This window comes from Volvox carteri (genome assembly GCF_000143455.1).
Source record: "Volvox carteri f. nagariensis unplaced genomic scaffold VOLCAscaffold_27, whole genome shotgun sequence".
In the NCBI taxonomy this organism is placed as follows: domain Eukaryota; kingdom Viridiplantae; phylum Chlorophyta; class Chlorophyceae; order Chlamydomonadales; family Volvocaceae; genus Volvox; species Volvox carteri.
This window is the reverse complement of record NW_003307570.1, coordinates 619810-642196: the sequence shown is the minus strand read 5'-3', so window position 1 is coordinate 642196 and position 22387 is coordinate 619810. Positions and strand designations below refer to the sequence as shown.

The window sequence follows — 22387 nt, the reverse complement described above, 5'->3', positions numbered from 1 at the left end:
GCCCAACGAAGTACGTCAACAAAAACTGTCCTTGAACTGTGATGCATGCAATGTCTTACGGGCTAAAATCTACTGATCTCCTTTTATTATTGATGGTGAGGTACAGTCGTCATATCATTAACAGGAGCGCTTTCCAACCGTTGTCAGCAGTGTAGTGTCCTTGCAACTCGTTCTCACACACGTCGTGCTTACGACAACCCCATCACGAGAATACGTTCCTCCAGCAGTCCAGCTGCTGGACCACTTTTTGTATGAATGCAGCGAGCTGCACTAAATTTATTGTTCGGTACATAGATATGTAGTTTGTTTGTATGCTATCAATTTGAATCTTAACAAACCATGACAGACTACTTGAAACAGTTCATCGACCGTGCGACAGACGTCCCATTGCAGCTGCGGAGACGACTTGCGCTGATCAGGGACTTAGACGAGAAGGCAGTGGCGCTACATCGTGAAGTTGATGAGCATTGCAAGCGGTTGCTAGCTGAAAAGGGCCAGCAATCCAACAAGAAACAAAGGGTCGCCAACGCCGAGGATCCTGCACCGCCCTATGATGTGGAGTTAGCTCTTAAGCGCTTGCTGGGGTTGGCGGACGAGAAGGTAAGGGCAGACGGCGGTACACCACTCTTAAGGGCCGGGGCTGTCACTGGGGCGTCACTCTTGTTAAGGTTGCCGTGACTCATCGGCTTGGGCCTCGCGCTGCTTAAGAGTCCTCATGATGGCATGTATAGGGTAGCTGTGGTGTTTCTAGCGGCTTTATCTCCCTGAATAACCAAGGCTTGCATAAAAAAAACGTGCACCTGTTCCAACGGAGGCAGGACCCCCAGAAGTCAGGGGCCGGCGACCGCACAGTAAGGCCCAACTTGCACACCATAGGCCATCAGATCCTGGTGTCAGGAATGCCTGGCTGTTCCCCCAGTTGTAAGGCTCGTCCGTGTTTGTTAGGATCCAATTACACGTGCTAGTGCCCTAAGCTAATGAAGCATGCGCTGGAACTATGCTAATGTTCTCCGCATCCTCGCAGGTCAACATCGCAAATCAGATTTACGACTTCATGGACAAGCACATCAACCAGCTGGATTCGGACTTGCAGCAGCTGGATATGGAGATTGAGTCCGACCGCCGGGAGCTTGGACTGGAGGATGAAGAGACGGCCTGTGGGAAGCTTGGGTTGGAGGTACCAAAGGTGTGTGTTGTGGAGTTCCAGCGTCATGCGTTGGGAAACATGTGAGTGCTTCGGTTGTGTTTATGGGAACGAGACCACAGTTGTTCCACGTGTGCCTAATTGCCGTGTGCTGTTGTTCAGCACCCGTATGCCGTGTAGCCGGCTGATGTCTGTATAGTGTCACTGTGGGCTGGGGCCCTTCGATTGGACCTTAGTAAATGCTTATATGCTGAAGGACTTACGTGCTTGGGCCGTGCAGCGCTAGGCAGTGTGTCGGCGCATGAACGGTGCAGGATGAGTGGTCGAGCGTTCTCACCCAAGGAGGCGCGGTCGGGCCAGTTCCCTCAATTCTTCATCCACCAATACACCCACCTGTATTGGTGCAGGCAGGAGATACCAAAAAGAAACGGGGCCGGCGCAAGGAGGAGACTGCAGGTACGCCCCTTTCGAGGGCTACAACCATGCAAGGGACACGTGGTTACCTTGCGGTCGTGCATTCGCTATGGATGCTTTTGGGTGGAAGTTTAAGCTGAACAGCACGCTCTAGGTTGCCAGGCTTGTGCACCGGCGCCGGCATCGCATTCAGCCGTTTACCACCCTGACCTCTGGGCCCTTAATGCAGCTGCGGCGGCTGCTCTTGCGCCAATCGAAATCGAGCCCGCATATTGCATCTGCAACAAGCCATCCGCGGGGCAGATGGTGGGCTGCGACAACCCCGACTGCACGATCGAATGGTTCCACTTTGAGTGCGTAGGCCTGAAAGCTGATCCCGTGGGCAAATGGTTCTGCCCCATTTGTCGCGGTGAGCGGAAGCCCGGCAAGAAACAAGGCAAGAAAGCGGCGTGAGCATCTTTGTGCAGAGCTAGTGGTGGGTGTTGCACGATCGGACGTGCTGCAAGGGCAACGGTGTGCGTTCATGGAATTACATTCCAGCTTGCGTAAAGAATTGTAGTCCAGGGGTGCAACGTCCTGTGATGTGATCTCTGAGCTGTGAAATTGGAGCCTGTAAAGTACAAATCATGTTCGGGGCCGCACCTCGTCTATTGCTGCGCCAAGATGGAAAATTTCCATGCCCGATGGGACATCATCACATCCATTGTATTAAAAATATCGAACCAAATCCTACCAGTCAGCTTTAATGCGGTTCACGCGCATGAGCACGTTGACTTCCCTGCACTTCAACTGACTCAGCACCTAACAATATACGATTCCGCGCCAGTGACTGAAAAGTTCCGTCACGCACATGCGTGCGAAGGAACCAGGATTCGGCCTCTCCATATTGGCTGTCCTCCGCGCTTTAGATCTCACCAGCCCGCGAGGGTCAGCAGCTGCACACCGAACAGAAATTAGACAGGTTTGCCAAAGCACTGCAGGTCCCAAAAGCCCCTTATCAGTGGGAACACGGGGTAAACGGTAAACTGTCACAACGCAATATCCACTATGCTCGGCAATTCGACAGCATCACACTTCCGCGCCTTGCAGCACGTGTTGACTTGGCGGCAGCAGCGGCCAGCCTCCCCCTTACAGTCATGGACAAGAAATGATGCTGTGGCACGGACTCCCCGTGCTGTACACATGGCAACCAGTCAGACGCTACCCTCCGGCTTCACCTATTAAAACGCATTCCATTGCCTTTCCTACCACATTGGTCACACTACATACCGTCCCGTATAACCCAGCCGCCTAGACACTGCTGGTCGTCTCGGCTGGATGTCGCAGATTTCCCATTTTTCGCTGCGACACGGCTCAGGAACACATATTGTCATGGACGCGAAAACTCCGCCAAATTCTCTAGACGTCACTTAGCTGTCGCTCTTGAGGCCGAGCAGCTGCTTAATGCTAAACTTGTTGTTGCGCTTCAGCGCCTTGGCGAGGGCCTTGGCGTCCTTCTCCTCAACGGGGTTACCTGGAAGGAGCTGCATGTGCTTCAGCGATTGGTTACTGGAGATGGCGGACGTTAGCGCCTGGCAGCCTGCCTTGCCGATGTTGTTAAATGCCAGGCCCAGCTTCTTAAGGCTGTGGCTGGTTCGAATGACCTGCGAAGGGGTCAGCAGTGAACGCAGACATTCCACAATGGGGATACTGTTGTAATCTTAATGGGGCACACAGATCTACTTTGGCAACACATCATGTCGGTGGGCCATGCACACGGGGAACGATGGTTAGCTGACTGACAGCGCCGCTAGCTCCATTGTGCACGTAGTCGCGCAGCAGGCCATAGGGTTCGCAACCGATGCGCGGGGATACTGAGCTACACTGGTTGTAAGGCTGGGAGTATAGCCGCACCTGAGCGAGAGCCTTCGCGCCCTGGTCACCAATTTTATTATAGGCTAACTGCAACTGAGTGAGGCTCGGATTGTCCTTGATGGCATCAGCCAAGAATGCCGCGCCGAGATCCGTAATATTATTGTCCGGCAGGTCCAGAGCGGTAACCGACTTGTTCTCGCGCAGACCCTCGCAGATGAGCCTGAGACCCGCGTCGCCTGTAAGCAAATGGGTCTACATTGTTATTGCGCATTCCATAAAAGCGACCTGCGTAAAATCGACTGACAGCGTTTGGAACACTGGTGCAGCAGATATATTGTCACGAGGAAGGACAGCGCATTTCCTTCAGTCTGTCCATGCTATATGCAAGTCGCGACTACAGTCTCAAGAACAAAGCGGTAATGGCAGCCACCTGGCTTTCATGGATGGGTATCGGCTTCCCAACTTACCGAGGTAGTTATGTGACAGTGAGAGCGCGCGCACGCGTGCGCTGCTGCGCAGAAAATTAGCCAATTTCATGCAGCCTTCCGGCGAGAGGCGCATCTGCGCGTGGAACATGCACGCCCCAGGGTTCTCGCCGTTGAGGAAGTTGACGAAGTCTGAGAGCTTCTCCGGTGTAGGGCTCTCTGCGGGCGGAGCCGCCGGCGCTCCCTCCTTGGCTACAGTCGCCTTGTCCTCCGCGGGCACCAGGAGGGGGGCTGGCGGAGCCTGCGTGGGGCGGCGAACGTAGGTGGTATAATATGACCAATTTCATGTGTCCATCGACAACACGGCAGCGACATGGGCCGCAAAAACTCAAGTTGCATCAGCATCCAGGGCTGGCGGTGCGATAACAGTGCATGCAGACCCTTGTGCGCAGGAAGTTTGCCCAAGTATTTGAAAACTGACAACCGTGTACCGTATGCACACCGTTACTATGCGACGGGTTCCTATAGTGCAATATCCCTTCTATAAGACATGTGCAACCATAAAGGCCCTAAATTTCTTCTGCACGAACTGCGTACACGCTTTAGTATATAATTGACGTGAAGCGTCTATTGCAACCTAAGTCTGGATTTCGCTTTAGGCAGAGCACTTACAATTTCAAATTCGCGCCAGGCGGTTGTGCCTTGAACACCAGGTTTTAAACCTATGTAGATCTTTCCGCCTTGACGACACAATCAGGGTGGCTAATTACTGTTTGCTAACCAATCCAACCATTAAAGCTTGTGTCTCCATAGGAAATTAATCCACGCCCCAATTCTTATGCTTCTCACCTCTTTTGTAGAATGCTTGCGGGGAGATGGCGTTGTCACTTGCGTCGCTGCAGTATCCGCTGAGCCTGCATCCAAAGCGGCATCGGGGGATGCAACCAATGGCGAGTCGCCGGCCACAGACGCGTCTGCCGGTGTTGTAACCACGGCCGCCGGCTCTTCCGCATCAGCTGGCTCCTGCGTCCTTGCCGACGCCAGTGACTCTTGCGCCACCAATGAACGCGGCGTGTCGCCTGTAGCTGGAGCTGCAGTGGACGCTAGTGACATTAAGGGTACATCCACGCTCCCGTCTGCTGTTGCTGGCTCCACTCTCGCTGCGGCCTCAGCACTTCCTGCGGCAGCCGGGGCTGCTGGGGACGACTCCGCACTGTCTGTCGCCAACATCTGCTTCGCCGGCGTAGTTCCCACGAGCGCATTTGCGCTGGGTTCCGCAGAAACCGCGGTAATAGACGATGGCGTATGTGAAGACGAATCATCTGCGATGACGCGTGGGCCCCGCAACAAAAGGAAATCACAAGGTCCGTAGTATGCAGAGCATTTCTGCTGTACCGGTTGACCGTGCTGCTGACATATGGTTCGCGTGAATTACTCATACATCCTTTAAGTTCGCATGAGTATACTAAAATTCGTTGATAACCCTTTCGCTGTCATATAACCGTTATTCTGTACATACCAGTTCCTTCGCCGTTAGAACTTGCCATACAGCGAGAGTCCACCTACTTTCCAGCCCGTGTCCTATAAGCAGCTGGCCGGCTTATCTGCTGTTCTCAAAACCTCTTTAGGGTGTACAGAGGGTAGGGAGCACCCGACAACTATGGCAGCTTTCAGGCTGAACCCCCCGCGTACCGTCCTCCATCACGATCATAAACTGCCTCTCCGCAGGCTGCTCAGGCGCCAGCGGCTTGGCAAGCTCCTTGAACTTTGAGGCCTCTGCCCACTTTATGGCGCCCGGCATGGGCATGAAGAACGGATCCTCGTCATCGTCGTCCCCATCCACGTCACCGGCACCGCCCTCAAGCGCCTCATCATCGCTCTCTATGTTTTCCGCGTGGCCCGCGTGCAATCGCTGAAGTGAATTCACCGCCAGCGATAGAATGTCCGCCAGCTGGGTGACGCCAGCTGCACGTGCTTCCACAATGCTTTCCTGTAAGAGCTTGAGCTCACGCTCTAGCACCTGAGGGGGAGTAATAACAGATGTTACGCAATGGTCATACCCCAGGCGTAGTTTCACAATAAAACCCCCGAATTTACAGTTGTGGCACATGGTCACGCTGTAACATAACAATCTGCGCCAGCAACCCTCGACCAACTGTCAATGTAGAACCTACCTCGGGTTCAAGAACGGACTTGCCGTGCACTTGCTGCAGGACATTGCGCATCGTGTTGTCCAAGTTTGTTTCGATCACATCGAAGTCGTGCTTCCGGGACTCCACCTCAGCGCACTGCGCGCATCACCCGGAGAAGGGAGGGCACGAAGCGTGACCCGGAAGGACGAAGCAGTGTGCAAACCGTCAGATAGCCAGTTCACCAGCACGACCCACCAACTTCCGCAGCTGCGTGACCAGCAGCTGCTGCTCCGACGAGAGGCCAAATTTGAGGCTCAATATTTGGCCGTGCACACGGGAGAGCTCCTCCTGCGCATCGAAAGAACACTTACCTAAACGTCACAGACTCCTTTGTAAGACAGTGAACGGCAACCAACCTTTGAGCTACGCGGAACCGGAAAAGTACCAGAGGAGAAGTTGGACAGAGCCTGCTGAACGTTTTGAAGCACCGTGCGAAGTCTCATAGTCTTGTTGCCTGCGAGACCGCATGCATTCTTAAAAGCATTTATTAAAAATGAGAGCCTGTAATGCTTAACCCTTGCATTCTCACAAAACTTGCCTGTGACAAGATACCCAGCGATGGAACTTTCAGCGGGGGTAGGCCGGAACTCAAGCTCTTTGACAGCCTGATCTGTCGCCATACTTGTGCTCTGCAGACAATCCAAATGTAACCCTGCTCACCTAGGTACCGCAACTGTAGTCCTTTCGACAAGACGGCCAGTGTGAGAACCTCAGGGCGAAACATACAGTATCGCACCTGAAAAAGCTGCTTTGCTTCTGGTGAGAACGTTTGTTCATATTTCTTAAGGGTAAGGAACAGCTCCTGCAGCTCCGTTAGGCCACTTGAAAAGACCTGAATGTTTGCCATCAGAGTCATATTCGCCTATGCTGAGAGGCCTTGTCACTGCCTCTGCAGTGACAAGGCAGAACAGCCTGCCCTGTTTTGACTATGCGCTAAAGAGGCAAATGTAGGGGCGAGTTGACTACCGTGGACGCTGGACGGTCAACGTATAGACGTTTCACTTGGCTAGACGTCATGGAAGAGCAACTTTTCAGACATCTTAATTTAAGCCTGAGTCCAAAGCAGACCTCGCAGCTCCAGGACCTCGACAGAAGAGACTCTTTTTCTTCCGTACGCGGTACGGCCTTTGTTGGAATCGATCACATTACCAATGTGCTGCAGGGGCACTGGATTGTGTCGTGCGCTTGCGTAAGGAAAGGTTTTTACATGGAGCGACTGTGCTGCACCATAGATACCTTTGAACGCCGCAGAGCCTTTTCTGGCTTCCTCGTACTTGGGAACGCTACCTGTACATGGATGATGGCGCGAACCTCGAGACAACCGGTTATTTCTATATATGTGGCGAAATCCTTTCATCAGCGATAAGTCTGACCTCAGGCCTGGTAGTGGCTTGTAATCTAGCGCTGTGTGGTGTGCACACCCGTCCAGTGTGAAATTGGCGCTGTCAATGGCGCTGAAGGGGGGCCAGCGAAGGGCGGTGCAGGATCCTTGGGGACGCACAGCCAAGCAAACATCCATCGTTGCCGTATCCAACGGGATGCACGTAACAACACTAAATGCCGCTAGCCGTACCGAACATTGAACTGCTGGACAGCGGACCCATCGAGCCCATGGGTTATCGACCCCCCGTCATGTGGCAGACGGGACCGGCGGCCCCTGCGCATCCTTCTGTGTATGGATTCCTCAATTTACATTGCGTGGATGAGCCATTGGCCGGCAGGATGGCTCAAGGACACGCATGTGAGCACATCACACGCAGCCGAGAGGCACGCCACGATGTTTGCCTCTCAAATCATCACGGCCCGCTTGCCGCAGGCTTCTGAAACGCCCCGTGCACGAACACGCGCCGCAACTCAATGCCGGTCCTCCTGTTCCTGTTGATCACCGTCACGTACTTGCACTCGACAGTATCGAACCCGGCCCCAGTCGCCCGGCAAATCAGGTCCTCTGTCGAGAAAAAATACGCCATCGTGCCTGCACCGCCCGCGAAAGAGAAAACCAGGATGGAGGAACAAGAGGGAGCCCACGCAGGGGCAGCAAAAAGCGGCAACCGGCGGTGCTGGGGGTTGCTGCAACAGGAAGCCGGTCGGCATTTCAAAGGATGAGCGCTTTCCAAGTAATCCACATCGGCTTCGCAGGCAAACAATGCAACCTCCCCGGATGTCCCCATGCTCAGGACCCCCCTGCATGGGCTGCAGCAGGGGCTCCACGACCCAACCCAACCAAACCCACGTACTTGGAGGCAACCACAGTCACCCCCACAGCTCTCCTAGCAACGATGCAGTTCTCGCGGCAAGCGCACGTACCGGCTCTTGACTTCCCTCGCCTTCCGTCCCCTATACCCATTCCCACAGGAAATGCGTGGGTTTCGGAGCCCCTATAGCATCTAGCGTAACCTCCACCTCACCATCGCCTCGTTTGTACAGGTTGGGACCGACCCACTGCTCGGCGGGAATGCGCAGCTGCACCATGTCGTACAGCCCATGGTCCCGAATCAGCAACCGTCCGCCAGGCCGCAGTGCCCGCCAAGCGTGGGTCAGCATCACGTGCTGCTGCTCAGGTGTGACAGCAGACAGCGTGAACATGATCAGCAGCGCGTCGGCGTCGATGCCTTCAAAGGCTGGCGCCGCGCCAGGGTCAGTGGCATCCGCTGGGAAGACGCAGATGCGCGATGGCGCGATGCCTTCTGCGGCCGCTGCGTCACGCAGCTGGAGCAGACAGGTGGTGGAAATGTCTGCGTTGGAGCAGAACAAATGAGCGCAAAGAACACGAGGCAACGTGTGCAAAGATGACATCATGCAGCTACAAAGGTAGCAGAAAGACAGGCATTCAAACTCTTCCCTTGAGGAAGAGGGGCTCATAAATTGCGCAATGGGACATTGACATGCATAGAACACTGACGACCAGCAGAGGCGAGGAGACCGCGGAGTAGCGCCACGCAGCAGTGAAATACTGGAGAGAGGAGGCGGTGTCCCGGAACATAAAAGCTGTGGCGTGAGCAACGGGAATGGGATGCGGCAGTGTGCTGCGTTAATTCCCACAATCCACCATACCCCTACACCTTGAAGCAACGCCCGGACTGGCATACATATATACATGGGCGCATAACGGCCCACGCACGTCTCTTCCTGTCTGCACAACTGTATGTTTGTCCGTCTGTCTGGCTGTGTTCGTAACCTTAGGTTCGAGGTTATAAACCTCCTCCACCCAGGGTGGCGCCGCAAGCACCCGCCTCCGTCCCGGCCACACCACGCCTCGGCCCCTTTCCCTTTCCAGCTGCCGCGGCATCCCAACCGCCCGGGCCTTCCTCCACGTTCGCACCCGTGCATGTCGTGCGCGCGGCCCGGTTGGCCTTGAGCACCGGCAAGATGGACGAGCCACAGCCGCAGCCGATTTCTGCCACGTGCTCGCAATCCAACAGCTCTGGGAACTCCAGCAGCAGGTACCGGCGCTCCTTGAAGAAGCGAGCCGAGGGGTGGGCGCGGTAAAATTCTTCCCATCGGGTGCCCTCATAGACGCCACCGCCGCTGCGATTGCTGCTGTGGCCAGCAGCGCCCACAGCCGCGGCGTCGCCGTTATCACCGGCGGTGGCTCTATAGCTACTGCCATCCAAGCGGCTTGTGTGGGTGCGGGCGCTGCAGGGGTTGCTGGGCGGCACGCCGGCTGCAACCCCGCGTGTGGTTGAGTCCTGGAAGCTACGGGTTGCTAGGGAGTCCGGCGGCGTCGGAGCTACGGACTCCCCTGGAGCTGCACCTGGCAATGACGGGGACGTGGGAGCATCCGGCATGCTGTCATCCGGGATCAACGCCGTCCCATGGCTCTGGATTGCGCTGGACATTGATTTTGAGCTGCAGCCGCGCTGCTGCGGCGTTGAATGCGAGCCAAGGGAGGCGCTGTGCAGCTGCCGTAGCTGCGGCGGGGACGCCGACGCAGCGGACGCGGTGGTGGCCACAGCACTGGTGGCTTCCGGACTAATGCTGGGATGGTCACGGCTGTTGTAGTTTGCTGCTGAGCTGGCGTCGAAAGGCCCCCCCAGCTGCACCTGCAGAACCCAAGGTTGACCGGCACCCTCTATGTGCGATAGACTTCCGCGCAATCGGTGCCGCAGCGCCAGCGCCTCTGCTTGCTGCGCGTCTACGATGTGCCGTACGGCGCGTGCGTGCTCGTTCCAGTCGAAGTCGCATTCGAAATATTGGCCTGCTGGCCTAGCGCCTTGGCCCACGTAGCCCTTGCACATGACAGGTCGAGATGGGGACTGAGCCGAGGGGGCGGCACTGACTGCGCTGCTACAGGCGGCACTGAATGCGGCGCATGCTGGGCCGCAGCTGGCGCCGCCACCGGCATCCGGGCAGCTGAGCAGCTGGGGAGAGGCCATGGCCTGGGCGTGTGATATGGCAACGGCGATGTGTGTGTGAGGCCTTATGGATGCGGGGGAGAAGCTGACGGTGGTGGGCAGAGGAGTCTGCGCCGCGTTTACTGCGGAAGTTGTTGCGGCGAACCGGCTGCCTACGTACTGGGTACAAGGTGCGGAGGCGCGATGGGAATTACACAAGCAACCTTTATGCCTAATGTGCATGCTGTTCAGTGCTACTGGCATGCAAGGTTCTTTCAGCGACCTCTGTCCTTTGTAGCCAATACGACGCGATTACAACACAGTTGTTACTTTCAACATAAAAAGCAAAGTTGTATTGATCGCGACCACAAGCAAGCCTTGCAAAGGTTCAAACAACCAGTAATTGCACGGCACATGGTCGTTGACAACCAATTCTGAGTTTCAGGCTTGCGAACGCCGAGGCTCACCGCAATCACACAGCGCTGTCTGCTGTTGTTTAAGTTGTTTTGATTTTACAGCTTTCGTAACTACGACGGTAGACGTGCAAACCCTATCACCATTTCGTCGCGTTTGGGCTGTTGTGAGGAGCGCAAGCATGTCATCTCTCCTACAGGGCCGACTGCATAGTCATTACCTTGCTAGCTGTAGGGTCCAGCAGGCTGGGTGCCATACGCAAGTATGGCGTAGTACCTCGATGGCCTTCCCCCTCCGAACTCCTCTGCGGCCTTTTCAACCACAAGATCGCCGGCATCTTGTGACAGTACGTTCATCAGACGAACTCGCGGCGCTTGCAGCTGAAGCTCAACGTGAAGCACTGGCGCGGGAACGAGACGCGTTGCTACGCCAGCCCGACGAAGCCTTGCGCGCCCGGTTGTTAAAGCACGGTAAAGATACCGTGCATAGCAACGAAAGTGTTTCTCGCCGTTATAATCCATACCTCCGTCCGTGTTGCCTAGCTAGTTGCAGGTAGCAGATGTTGTGTCGACAGTTGCGTCAACAATTGACTCGTTAGAAAGCAAAAGCGGTCAACTCTACTCCCTTCCCCGGTTGCTAGGTTTCACTAATGTTGAGACGTATCACCATAGTCAATTATCGAGATATCCAGAGCTCCCTTTGTCTTCCAGAGCCAACCTTCCCCCCTCCAGCAATGTTGGTTTCACCCGTCTTGCTTACCTAGCTCCCTCCCTGCCTGCTTGCCCGTCACGGCCAGGGTTTGCAGAGCAGACATTACCGGAGGGAAGGACCGCGTTGTTAGACCTTCTGGCCGAGGCCAATCTCAAGGCGAGGTCACAGGTAGGCGAATTGCAGCAGCCCGGCAGGCAGTTGCAATTACAGCACTAGCAGCACCAGCACCTTAGCAGCCGCAGCGTCCTCAGGGCAAGGAAAACCCTTCCCTCCCAGATCCGCCATGGAGGGGATCCGTCACGCGGGGATCCGCCATAACATCTCCACGGCACCAGTTGCAGTGTTCCGTCCTAGTAAAATATCCAAATCGCGCACCGTACGCGGTGGCGGGGAAGTTCCCCATCGAGGGGCTCTGCCCCTCCCTACATCCCGCCTTCCATCCCACCTTCCATCCCATTTTCCTGGAGCGTGTGGGGGCGCCTAAACCTCCCTTATCACCACCACCACCATCACTAGGAAGACCATTGCCGCCGAGCAGCACAACCCCGTGGGTGGGTGGGTGGGGACTGCGGTGCCCCACCCACCCGCACGAACACCTACCCTGCTCCCTATCCGCCCTCCCAGCCACTTCACCGCATGCACACACATCGCACCGTGTGTGTTTTGCAGGTTGTGTCGTACCCCCTCCGCAAGACCCCCCGCAGTCCCCGGGCCATTAAGAGCTTCCTCGTGGCTCCCATCGGTGGGTGGGTGGGTGGGTGTCGCGATTGGGATGGGTGTATGTGGCATGGCAGATGTCGTAAAGGTGTCAGCAGGCGCCGACGGCCGGCTCACAGCCCCCTAGGGGCCCCATAAGCCACTCACCCTGCACAGACCCAGACGGGAAGAAAGGTAGGTAGGTAGGTAGGTAGGTGTGGGGGGGTAAGGGGAATGGAAAGGAATTTTCCAGCGGCTGAGGGAGCCCGGCAGAGGGCCTGAGGCCGAGCGGTAAGGGTGGGTGGCCAGCGACGGGAAAGGAGGGGGAGGTGGAGATGGGGTACTCCTGGGCCACGACGCACCTCCTGCCATTTTCGCTGAAGCGGCATCAAGCTCCGTAGGACTGGCCATGGTCATAGACAGGGGCTTGCGTCCTGCGTTGCATGGAGGCTTCCCCCCCGGGGGGTGGGGTTGTTCCCGGGCTGAGGGGCCTAACTGTGCTTTGCAGAACTTCCTCGCCCCTAATGCCTCTCCGTCTTACCCCTTTCCATGCATGTTTCGCTGTAAGTATGTATGTATGCATGTATGTATGTATGTATATGTGTATGTATATGTGTATGTATATATATGTATGTGGTAGCTGCTCCTTCCTCCTCCTTACCCCCCTTACTTTCCTTCCCTCTTCTCTCGCTCCTTACTTGGCATAGCTCTACCCCTCTCCGTCGTGGCTGTTTCCTTCCTCGCCTCTTACCTTCGCACCTACCCACCTATCCGCTCCAGACGTGGAGGATGTTGGTTTCGTGAACTTCCTCCTGGACAGCGGCAGCAGCGGGGCGCTCATCACCGCCGAGCTCAGGGAGAGGCTGGGGCTGAGCCCGTCAGATGGCCAGGTGAGGGACGGTGGGGGGTGGCGGAAAGGGGGAGGCGGAAGGTGAAACACAGCAGCAAGCCCTCGGCAGGGTGGAAGAGGGTCGAAAGGGGGAGGGTGGGGGTGTATTTAGGAAGCAGGCGGGGCTGAACACCGAAGTAGCTGTCTAGGTAGGCATCGAACTCCAAATGACTCCAATCCAAATTACTCCTAATGAAAGACCCCACGAAAAGGGTAAGGGGTAAAGGAAGTAGAAGGCCGACCTCGCTCCACACGTCCTCACATACCTAATGGTGGAGTGGGGTGGAGTGGAGTGGAGTAGAGTGGGGTGGAGTGGGGTGGAGAGCTGGCTGTACCTCCCAGCTCTCCCCCCTTTTATGCGTTGCTTGCCACAGCTGACCTTAAAAGGATCTACACTGCAAACAGTGAAGAAATAGGCTATCTGGAGCTTTTTATAATCGCTCTCTCGCCCTCAGCCTCGGGCCGCATCCGGACAAACCCGGCACCTACAACCCACGTGGGCCCCCCGGCCTCCCGCGGCCCCGCGGTAACCCCCCCACACACACACAACCCAATCCAGGTGGTCAAGGGGGTGGACAGCAGCGGCTTGACGTTGCGTCAGAAGGTGCGGCTGCCGGCCCTGAGGCTGGGTCCACAGATGCTCAACATACGGGACGCCTACGTCACCTCGCTCAAATCCGACCACGATATCGACGTGGGTGAGTGCGTTGTGGGCGGTTGGGTGGGTTTTCGCCGGGTGTGGGTTTTGGTAATCTGAGCCGCGATACGGGAAAAGTTGAGAAGTGTGCGTGTGTATTTCATGTCTCTCGGACTTTTTGACGGTGTGGGGTAGGCCTGCTGGTTTATGGCGCATGGCGCGATGTTGAGATGTTGTCGAGCTGATGGCGCCTGATGACATCTCTTCTACCGAGCAGTTTTTTGGAATCTGTTTCATAATAATAATTCGTTTCATGATAATAATAATAATAATAATAATAATAATAATAATAATAATAATAATAATAATAATAATAATAATAATAATAATAATAATAATAATAATAATAATAATAATCTGTTTCATATAATCTGCCCCCTCCCCATCCGCATCTTTAGGGTTTCGCTAGGATGGTCCATCCATCCCTTCTCTTTCCCCTTGGTCCTCCTCGTCCGCACCACCGTTGGGAGCTCTCGAAACCCCCCCACCCCCACCCCCACCCCCGTCGTGCAGCTTCCCTCTCGCCACTTTCCGCTGCTGTGTTTTTCCTCCTGCAGTACTATTTCACCTCCCCTCCCCGAACCCGAATAAAACCCGCTACCCCGTCACAAGCTCAGGCGGCGTTCTGGGTCTCAACTTCCTTCGCATGTTCGAGTTTGAGATTTGTCAGGACCGGCAGCGAATGTCCTTCCACCCGCCGGGGCACATCGACAAGGGGGTGCTGGAGGTGGAGGGCATGGCCAAACTCAATTGCGACGTGCTCAAGGGTGCGTGGTAGTGGGTAGGGAGGGTGAGGGGAGGGGGATGTGCGTGTGGGGCTGGGGGATAAAATGAAGGGAAATTGGGGAGGCATTGTGCGCGATCTGTGTTGACTGATGGGTATATGGTCAGTTTGTTGGGGTTCCCTCATATATAAACTGGGAATCTGGGACCCTGGGTCCGGGCCGGCAAGGAGGACGTGTGACTGTGTATGGGGGCTGGTCGGGGTGCACGCGTGTGTGCTGTCTGTCTGGTCAGGGCGCCGGGTATTTGTGTGTGTGTGCATGTGCGTGTGCGTGTGTGAATGGTGCCGTAAAGACCGTGCGCACGTAGGAAACAAAGGGGGTTTACATTGTGTGGGCGCGCACTCCTTCCCTCCTCCCCTTTTTCCCGCCCCCTTACTCTTCCGAGTGCCCAACGGCACCCCGGGATCCTTTTCACCGCCCGCCCGGTTATGTTCGCACCACCGCGTTCGACTCCCCTGCGGTTATCCGAGGAGGATATGCCATGTTTCCCTCGCTTTTGTGCTCCCTCCTGTTTCCTCAACTCTCTCTCTCCCTCACTCACTCCCTTGCCGGTAGTGCCTGAGGATGACCATACATATACATATACATACAGGTACACAACATGCAGAAAGTTATCAGTGGATTCCCCCGCGACATTGCTTTGGACCCCTACGGCAGTTTGTGCGTTGGGGCTGTCAGCAGTTGGTTTGACTTTTGACTTAGGGTTTGCACCCTATACACACACACACCTCCCCCCCCTTCTCCCCCCTCCCGGCTGGTGGTGTTGCCTCCAGGGGGGCTGTTGGGGGTGCCCGTGTCCCTCAACGGCTCCGCCCGCTTCCCCGCCATATTGGACCTGGGGGCCAACTTCTCCATTCTCAACTGGCCGGCGGCCGAGCTGGCGGGGGTGAGGCGAGGAGGCGGCGAGGCGGGCGAAGGGGGCTCGGGTGGCAGCAGCAGTAGCAGCATCGAGGAGGTGAGGCGGGAGGCGGGCTGGTTGGGTGGAAAGGTGGGAGCGGGACAGGGGGGATGCGGTGGAGGACCTCAGTCAGGGGCGGCGGGGCCAGGGCGAAGCAATAATAAGCACAAATGTATTTGCGTTCCCTCTCCCGGGGAGCCCTCCCCTCCCCTCTCTCCCCTTGGTTATACCACGGCTTTACGTTGCTTCCAAAGTTGAGGCACCGGGCACAACTCACATTCACTGTTTGAGTTAGTGACGAAGTTAGCCAGAACTGACCAGCTTACCTCTTACGAGATCTACTGCTACTATTATTATTATTATCGGTGTCGAATTCCTTGTTTCCTTGTTCATACGTTTCCCCTCCCCCCCCTTTTCCTCAGCCAGCCCCGCACGTCAGCCGAACTGCACCCCCGGTTCCTTCGCCCGGCCCTCGGTGGTCCGCACACGCACCAGGATGTTCCCTTCCGGCGCCACTCACACACTCTCGGACAGCTGGCCCCGGTAGATATACCCCAATTCACTCGCACAGCTGTGTTGGTCACCTTCCTGCCTACCTACCCGCCTACCTACCTACCCGCCTACCTACCTACCTGCCTACCTATCCGCCTACCTACCTACCTGCCTACCCCTTCTCCCCCTTCCGCATGTCCGCTGCCCCCAGATCGCCAGTGTGGACGGGCAGCGGGGCAACCGCATCCGCCGCGGCTTCCTGGATGTGGTGCTGGGGGACGAAGGCGAGTGCTGGATGGGTAGTGCTGTGTGCCCGGTTGAACACCGGCCGGCGGTCTGGGGGCAGCCGGTGTTTTCACACGTTTCCTTTATCGCCGGTTCGTATGGTTTTGTAACACAGTATTGTCGCCCTAACAGGTGATTTTGAAGTCGTGGGATGACTGAACCCCCCTGCCCTTCCGCCCTTCCTGCATACCAGTCCGTGGGCCGTATCCCGCAGTTGATTTACTTGTGCTCCCTTTGCACCTCCCTGCCGCGAGTCACTCCCCCGGCCCCACCCCGTCCACCCGTGCTGCTCAACACGACACACACGTGTGCAGGCAGCCCCTACGTTCCCAGCCGCGCACTGGCACTGATGGTTCGAGACATTCCCTCCTTCTCCGCACTGGGCTTTGGGGACTCGCCCGTGATGGTGCTGGGCTATGACCTGCTGTCGGCCGACCGGCTGGTGCTGGACCTGCGGAACCAGCGCATCTTTGTCAAGTAGACTGACGTAGTAGACGGAACCGGGAGGGGGCTCCGAGCTCTCCTCCTGGCACCTCCGGTTGCTGCTTTCTCTCGTTGTAACGGGGTTCGCGGGGTTAGGGGGGTTAGGGGGGTTAGGATAGTGTACAGTCTGGGTGACGCGGGTTTAATGGTTTGGTGCGGTCGTGACAGTAGCGGTGATTTTGGTGATTGTGATGGTGGTGGTGGTGGTGGTGAGGATTATGGATGCTAGTGTCGGGCGTGGAGGAGGTGTTGTTGGTGGTGGTGTTGGTGTTATTGATGGTGGGGGATGTTTCAGAGGTGGTGGCGAAGCTGGTGAGGCGTGGGAGCACCTTCTGTAAAAGCAGGAAAAGGGGCATCGTTTGGGGGGGGGCATCGTTACTGCTACGGGAGAGATGCGCATATGCAGGGTGCACGCGGGATGATGCAAGACAGCCATGATGTAATGTATGTATGTATGTATGTATGTAGTTAAGATACTGATTCCCAGCTGCGCAAAGAAAAAATGCGACAGTATGGAGAATGGCAGTAGCAGTATGGAGAATGGCGGTATGGAGAGTGCACGTTACCGAGTGTGTACCTAACAATATTGTATGTGCTAAACAGGGGGAACTGTTGCGCGATGATTGCGGACGGATTCCAGCTGCAGGGGGCCGCGGCAGGGAAGGACACAGCGCGGCGGCAGCAGCAGCAGCAGCGGTGGCGGCGTGGTGGCTGTAGCGTGGCGGCGTATCGTAGCCAGCGGGGGGTGCGGCGCGGATGGCGTTGTTTTGGGGCCCCTCCCTACTCGAGCACTGCCTTTCACCCCACACGCTCCGGCTTCCTTCCACTCGTTGCATGGCTACCTGATAATGACTAAGGTAGCTTTCGCTGGCGGGCAACTTGCTCGGCTATGGCTGAGTCGCGCGCGCGCGTGTGTGTGTGTGTGTGTGTGTGTGTGTGTGTGTTACATGGTCATAGGTGCGTATCCCGTACCTGCAAACCGCCCAATACGATCCGAGGGCTAAAGGGCTGCCAGATCGCCTATAAGCACCATCCTACCTCGCACTTCACAGTTAAAAGCAAGTGATAGAGGAGACTAACGACCAAGGTGTGAGTCGTGTACTGTACGTGGGTGATATGACGGACAGCGGCGGGGGGGCCGGGTGCTTTTTCCAGCAGTGCTCACCAGCGTGTGTGCATGCAGGCAGGAGATGTTTGCCTGTTTGCGATCCGAGCGGCCCCGTTTCCACCCTCTCCCAACACCGGCTTTCATGTCTTAAGGCGGATCAGGCACTGTGGAGCAGGGAACCAGCTCGCGCCATGATTTCCGGCTTTTGGAGTAGTTGCCGTTGTGGGCTTAGGAGGGAGGGGTCGTACCCCAAAAGCTGAGTGAGGCTGTTAAAACGTGTGTGACCTGGGCGGGTATATCTATATCTGCAAGCAGACGGAGAAGATATGGGGCGGGGTTGATGCGTTCGGGGAGCAGGGCCTGAGAGCCTTAGAGGTCCACAGAAGCAGGGGGAGGGTGTTGATAGCTGGGGGGAGGGTCTTGGCAAAAGAGCCCAGGTTGCAGTGGAACCTGGCAGTACTCGCAAACGAACACGCCGCTTCGCCTCAGTGAACTAATTGCGACTTACCGCGTACCCAAGTCCAAAGGTCTGTCAGGACATCACCGGAGACCCACATAGCGTGGGCCGAAGAAGATTGAAGATATAAGATGTATTGCATGGCTGGTGGCCCGGGGGTTTGGCAAAAAGCAAAGTGACAAAAAGGTAGCATCACGCATTGCTCCTGGTAGGGCTACAAGCGAAGGGCGCATGTGCAGCAGCAGGAACAGAAGAGGGCGCGCACATACACATACACACATACACACAAAGCACCCTTTACCCCCCCCCCCACACACACACATGCACACCTAAACGGATCATTATTAACACACACACACAACACACGCACTGTAGTAGCTGGTACACAGTACGGCTCTACAAATATGCGCGGAGCGCGACCACCAGCATCTCGAGAGGCCTTTTCAGCGGCCAGCTACTACACGCACACACACACACGCGCGCCGGGAAGCGAGAGTGGAAAAAGAGTGTATGAAGTGTATGTATATGTTGTAAAGATTATCACCTTCTGCAGTCGCGCGTGCGCAGCAGCTGCTGCGCAATCCGTACGCTGTGTTACGTAGGACAGGGAGATCTGTGCCCGTCTGCGCGCAAGAAATTCTGGGTCGTCCCAGCAGTCAGTGCGCGTGCGTATCCCCCCGTTCTGCCGGAGGACATAGTTTCCTTCCCAGGGCAGCGTCCTGAGCTACAAAAGCTGCCGTGTGTTCCATTCCTGCGGACGGGATCCTCGCTTTTGCGTGCGTGCCGTGGGCCATTGACACACATTGGCGTGTGTTGGCGACTGCAGGCTTCTGTGTTCGATTACCCTAGGTTCCCGTCCTGGTCCCTTGCAGGTCGGGTGGTCGGGGTACTGGCTTTGCATCGCCGCTTGCATCTTTTGGCTGGGCAGGCTATGTCCGCAGCTCAACTCCTCAGTTCCCGTGCTGCTGCCTCTGACAAACTGCGGACTGGACGTCCCTTGTCTCGGACTGGACGTCTCGTTGTCAGATATCGCTTGTCCAGGCTTCAAGGTTTAGCCTAGTGTACTTTCGCGAAGAGGCATATCTCAGGTCGGTGGCCATTTTTTGCGCGGTCCGTGGCTTCGGCCTCTTCATAGAGCGTGGGGTGCGGTCACACATCGACGCTGAAGACACATCGACGCTGAAGAGGGATTCGATCATCATCAGAGCATGTTGGAGGCCATGAAATGGGAACCAGTACGTCTGGCGAGGATGTTGGAACGTATGTGGGCTCACCGAAACTCAGTGAGCCCAAAGACTAGCGTCCCAAACCCCTTTTGGACGCTAGTCTGGGCTGATGTGCGGTGTTTCCTGTTCTCCGTGGCTTTTAGGCGTTGAAGTATGGCCCTTGTAACACACACACAAAAAAAGGATCGTCGATGTGTGTGTGTGTGTGTGTGTGTGTGTTACATGGTTGGGGGTGCGTGACCCCATACCTGTAAAACTACCCATACGAGCCTAAGGCCCAAGGGCAATACTACAACGCCTAAAAGCCACGGAGAAAGGAAAAACACCGCACATCAGCCCAGACTAGCGTCCAAAGGGGGCAATTGAGTTTCGGTGAGCCCACATACGTTCCAACATCCTCGCCAGACGTGCGGGTTCCCATTGCATGGCCTCCAACATGCTATGTTGATGATCGAATCCCTCTTCAGCACGAATATCATTATAGGCTGGGCATTCCAATAACACGTGTTTTTCATCCTCAATTCGGCTATTAGTACCACAACAGTGGCAAAACTGCTGCCCCCTGGGGACATGGTACTTGCCCCTTCGTGCTCTGTTTGCCTCCAAAGCCCAGCAACATAAACGAAACTGGTGCACGTAAGTGTGACGCACCCCTTGTGGACAGCAAGCGCGTCTCCATACTGTTGTATGCAGACGATGTTAGTCTGCTAGCGACGTCAGTAGAGCGAATGTCTGAGTTGCTACATCTTGTGGACTTGTTTTGTGAAGCTTTTGGGATGCGACCAAATGTCTCAAAGTGTGAAAGGCTTGTTTTTGCATGTGACGGCACCCAGCAGTCGGAACTTAGCGGGAGATGTCAACAGTTACGGCTATCAGGCCAGGTAGTACCTGCCAAAGATAGCGCTCGCTATCTGGGCTTGGTATATGGGCCAGAACGGCCTTTTAGTGCGTGCCGTCAGCAGTTGTGTGATACAGGTCGGTCCGCTATGTTTTCCTTAAGCGCAAAGCTGGACAAAATGAAGCTGTTTGCCCCCGATGTGCGAATGCGGTGTTTTGCAACCCAAGTCCGAGCAATTCTGTTGTATGGCTGCCAGGCGTGGGGCCCTTTTGCGCTGGCAGAGGTCGTGGACAGGGCGGGAAGGCGGCGGGATAAAGCCAACCTTGCGGAGGGCATGTTCGAAGCCTGTTTGAAGGATAGTGCAGTCCAGCTGCAGATTTTATTCATGAAGCAGGTAGTGGGGACGGCACGGCCATCCCACAGGCTGTTGTACGCGGAGCTGGCTGAACTCCCCTTACAATATTACATGGTGAAGCAGATTCTCCGTTTCTGGAACCGCCTTCAAAAGCAAGTGGGATCCATTGCTCATGCAGTTTTACGGCAGGAGATAACCGATGCCCTGACCAACCCGGAATGGGAGGGTTGGGGAATCTCAATGTTACGACTGTTTTCCTTCTTGGAGTGCAACATTTGGAGCGGAATACCGCAAGAAGTAGTGGGGGTAAAGGAGCGTGTTGACTGGTTGTTGAGTAGACCTCTACCAGAAGGAGCGATAATAACGGCACTAAGAGAGCGTTTGATGAGCGGCTGGGACCATACGCGTCTGACTGTCTTGCCAGAGGAGTACCCATCAGATGGGAAGCAACCGGGAGTGCAAATGGCGAAGTATAAGCACTGGATGGGGCTGCCCTTTTCGGGAGCCGCAGCCGTCATGTGGCCAACACATGCTAATGTTTTCATTCCTCGTTTAGCACATCGTAAGCTAATGCAGTTTCGTTTATGTTGCTGGGCTTTGGAGGCGAACAGAGCACGAAGGGGCAAGTACCATGTTCCCAGGGGGCAGCGGTTTTGCCACTGTTGTGGTCCTAATAGCCGAATTGAGGATGAAAAACACGTGTTATTGGAATGCCCAGCCTATAATGATATTCGTGCTGAAGAGGGATTCGATCATCAACAGAGTATGTTGGAGGCCATGCAATGGGAACCCGCACGCCTGGCGAGGATGTTGGAACGTATGTGGGCTCACCGAAACTCAATTACCCCCTTTGGACGCTAGTCTGGGCTGATGTGCGGTGTCTTTTTCCTTTTCTCCGTGGCTTTTAGGCGTTGTAGTATTGCCCTTGGGCCTTAGGCTCGTATGGGTAGTCTTACAGGTATGGGGTCACGCACCCCCCAACCATGTAACACACACACACACATAAACGAAACTGCATTAGCTTACGATGTGCTAAGCGAGGAATGAAAACCTTAGCATGTGTTGGCCACATGACGGCTGCGGCTCCCGAAAAGGGCAGCCCCATCCAGTGCTTATACTTCGCCATTTGCACTCCCGGTTGCTTCCCATCTTGTTGTTGTTGTTGTTGTTACATGGTCGTGGGTGCGTTCCCCGTACCTGCAAACCACCCTAGTACGAGCCGAGGGCTCAAGGGCTGCCAAATCGCCTATAAGCACCATCCTACCTCGCACTTCCAACGAAACAAGTAATGAAGTATACTAACGACCAAAGGGAACGATAGAGTTGCGGTGAGACCATATACGTTCCAGCATTCTTGCCAGGCGTCCAGGTTCCCACTTCATAGCGTCCTTCATATGTTCGAAGCGTGGAAAGCCCATATCAGATCTGATTCCGTCGTAAACCGGACAGTCCAGCAAAATGTGTTTCTTATCCTCAGCAGCAGGGGCATACTCGCTCCTCCCTAGGTATATAACGCCGTCCCTTACGCGCTCTGTTAGCCGCCAGTGCCCAACAGCAAAGCCTAAACTGCATAAGCTTGCAATTCGCCGAACGTGGGATAAACATTGTGATGTGCGGGAGCACCTCCTTCCTGCCCGCTTGCTCGGCCGCCAGCCCCATCCAATGCTTATACTTCGCCATGTGAATTCCT

The 22387-nt window shown here is 55.7% G+C and overlaps 4 protein-coding genes across 4 annotated transcripts in view; 2 read left to right on the top strand and 2 right to left on the bottom strand.

Annotated features, from left to right (window-relative positions):
* Positions 1–100: 100 nt before the first annotated feature.
* VOLCADRAFT_109820 (uncharacterized protein) lies at positions 101–2187 on the top strand. The gene is made up of 4 exons (XM_002952055.1): positions 101–600; positions 1025–1186; positions 1552–1600; positions 1788–2187. Exons 1-4 carry the CDS (start codon positions 340–342, stop codon positions 2009–2011), a joined length of 696 nt encoding a protein of 231 aa, XP_002952101.1. The 5' UTR covers positions 101–339; the 3' UTR covers positions 2012–2187.
* A 20-nt stretch (positions 2188–2207) lies between these two features.
* VOLCADRAFT_105335 (uncharacterized protein) lies at positions 2208–10267 on the bottom strand (the record flags this gene model as incomplete). The annotated part of the gene is made up of 14 exons (XM_002951978.1): positions 2208–3201; positions 3452–3648; positions 3880–4138; positions 4687–5159; positions 5530–5857; positions 6012–6125; positions 6225–6317; positions 6386–6658; positions 6766–6861; positions 7174–7316; positions 8438–8738; positions 8932–9017; positions 9352–9777; positions 9988–10267. The coding sequence occupies 14 exons, from the start codon at positions 10265–10267 to the stop codon at positions 2968–2970; spliced, it is 3303 nt and encodes a 1100-aa protein (XP_002952024.1). The 3' UTR covers positions 2208–2967.
* A 790-nt stretch (positions 10268–11057) lies between these two features.
* Positions 11058–16711, top strand: VOLCADRAFT_92653 (uncharacterized protein; the record flags this gene model as incomplete). The annotated part of the gene is made up of 9 exons (XM_002952054.1): positions 11058–11247; positions 11574–11656; positions 12158–12230; positions 12965–13074; positions 13633–13771; positions 14328–14537; positions 15329–15510; positions 16157–16294; positions 16424–16711. 9 exons carry the CDS (start codon positions 11058–11060, stop codon positions 16709–16711), a joined length of 1413 nt encoding a protein of 470 aa, XP_002952100.1.
* A 1338-nt stretch (positions 16712–18049) lies between these two features.
* VOLCADRAFT_92652 (uncharacterized protein) overlaps positions 18050–22387 on the bottom strand; it is a gene marked incomplete at both ends in the record, with an annotated part of 8854 nt that continues 4516 nt past the window's right edge. Inside the window, 2 exons of the mRNA XM_002951977.1 lie at positions 18050–18126; positions 18330–18492. Coding sequence (XP_002952023.1) covers positions 18050–18126; positions 18330–18492 — 240 coding nt within the window. The remainder of the gene's footprint in view (positions 18127–18329; positions 18493–22387) is intronic.

What these genes read in the sequence shown, in the direction of transcription:
- VOLCADRAFT_109820 (XM_002952055.1), top strand. Translation starts at nt 340, where the DNA reads ATGACAGACTACTTGAAACAGTTCATCGACCGTGCGACAGACGTCCCA. An exon ending in TTGGGTTGGAGGTACCAAAG is followed by an intron (nt 1,187 to 1,551) that starts GTGTGTGTTGTG and finishes GTATTGGTGCAG; the next exon opens with GCAGGAGATACCAAAAAGAA. An exon ending in GCGCAAGGAGGAGACTGCAG is followed by an intron (nt 1,601 to 1,787) that starts GTACGCCCCTTT and finishes CCCTTAATGCAG; the next exon opens with CTGCGGCGGCTGCTCTTGCG.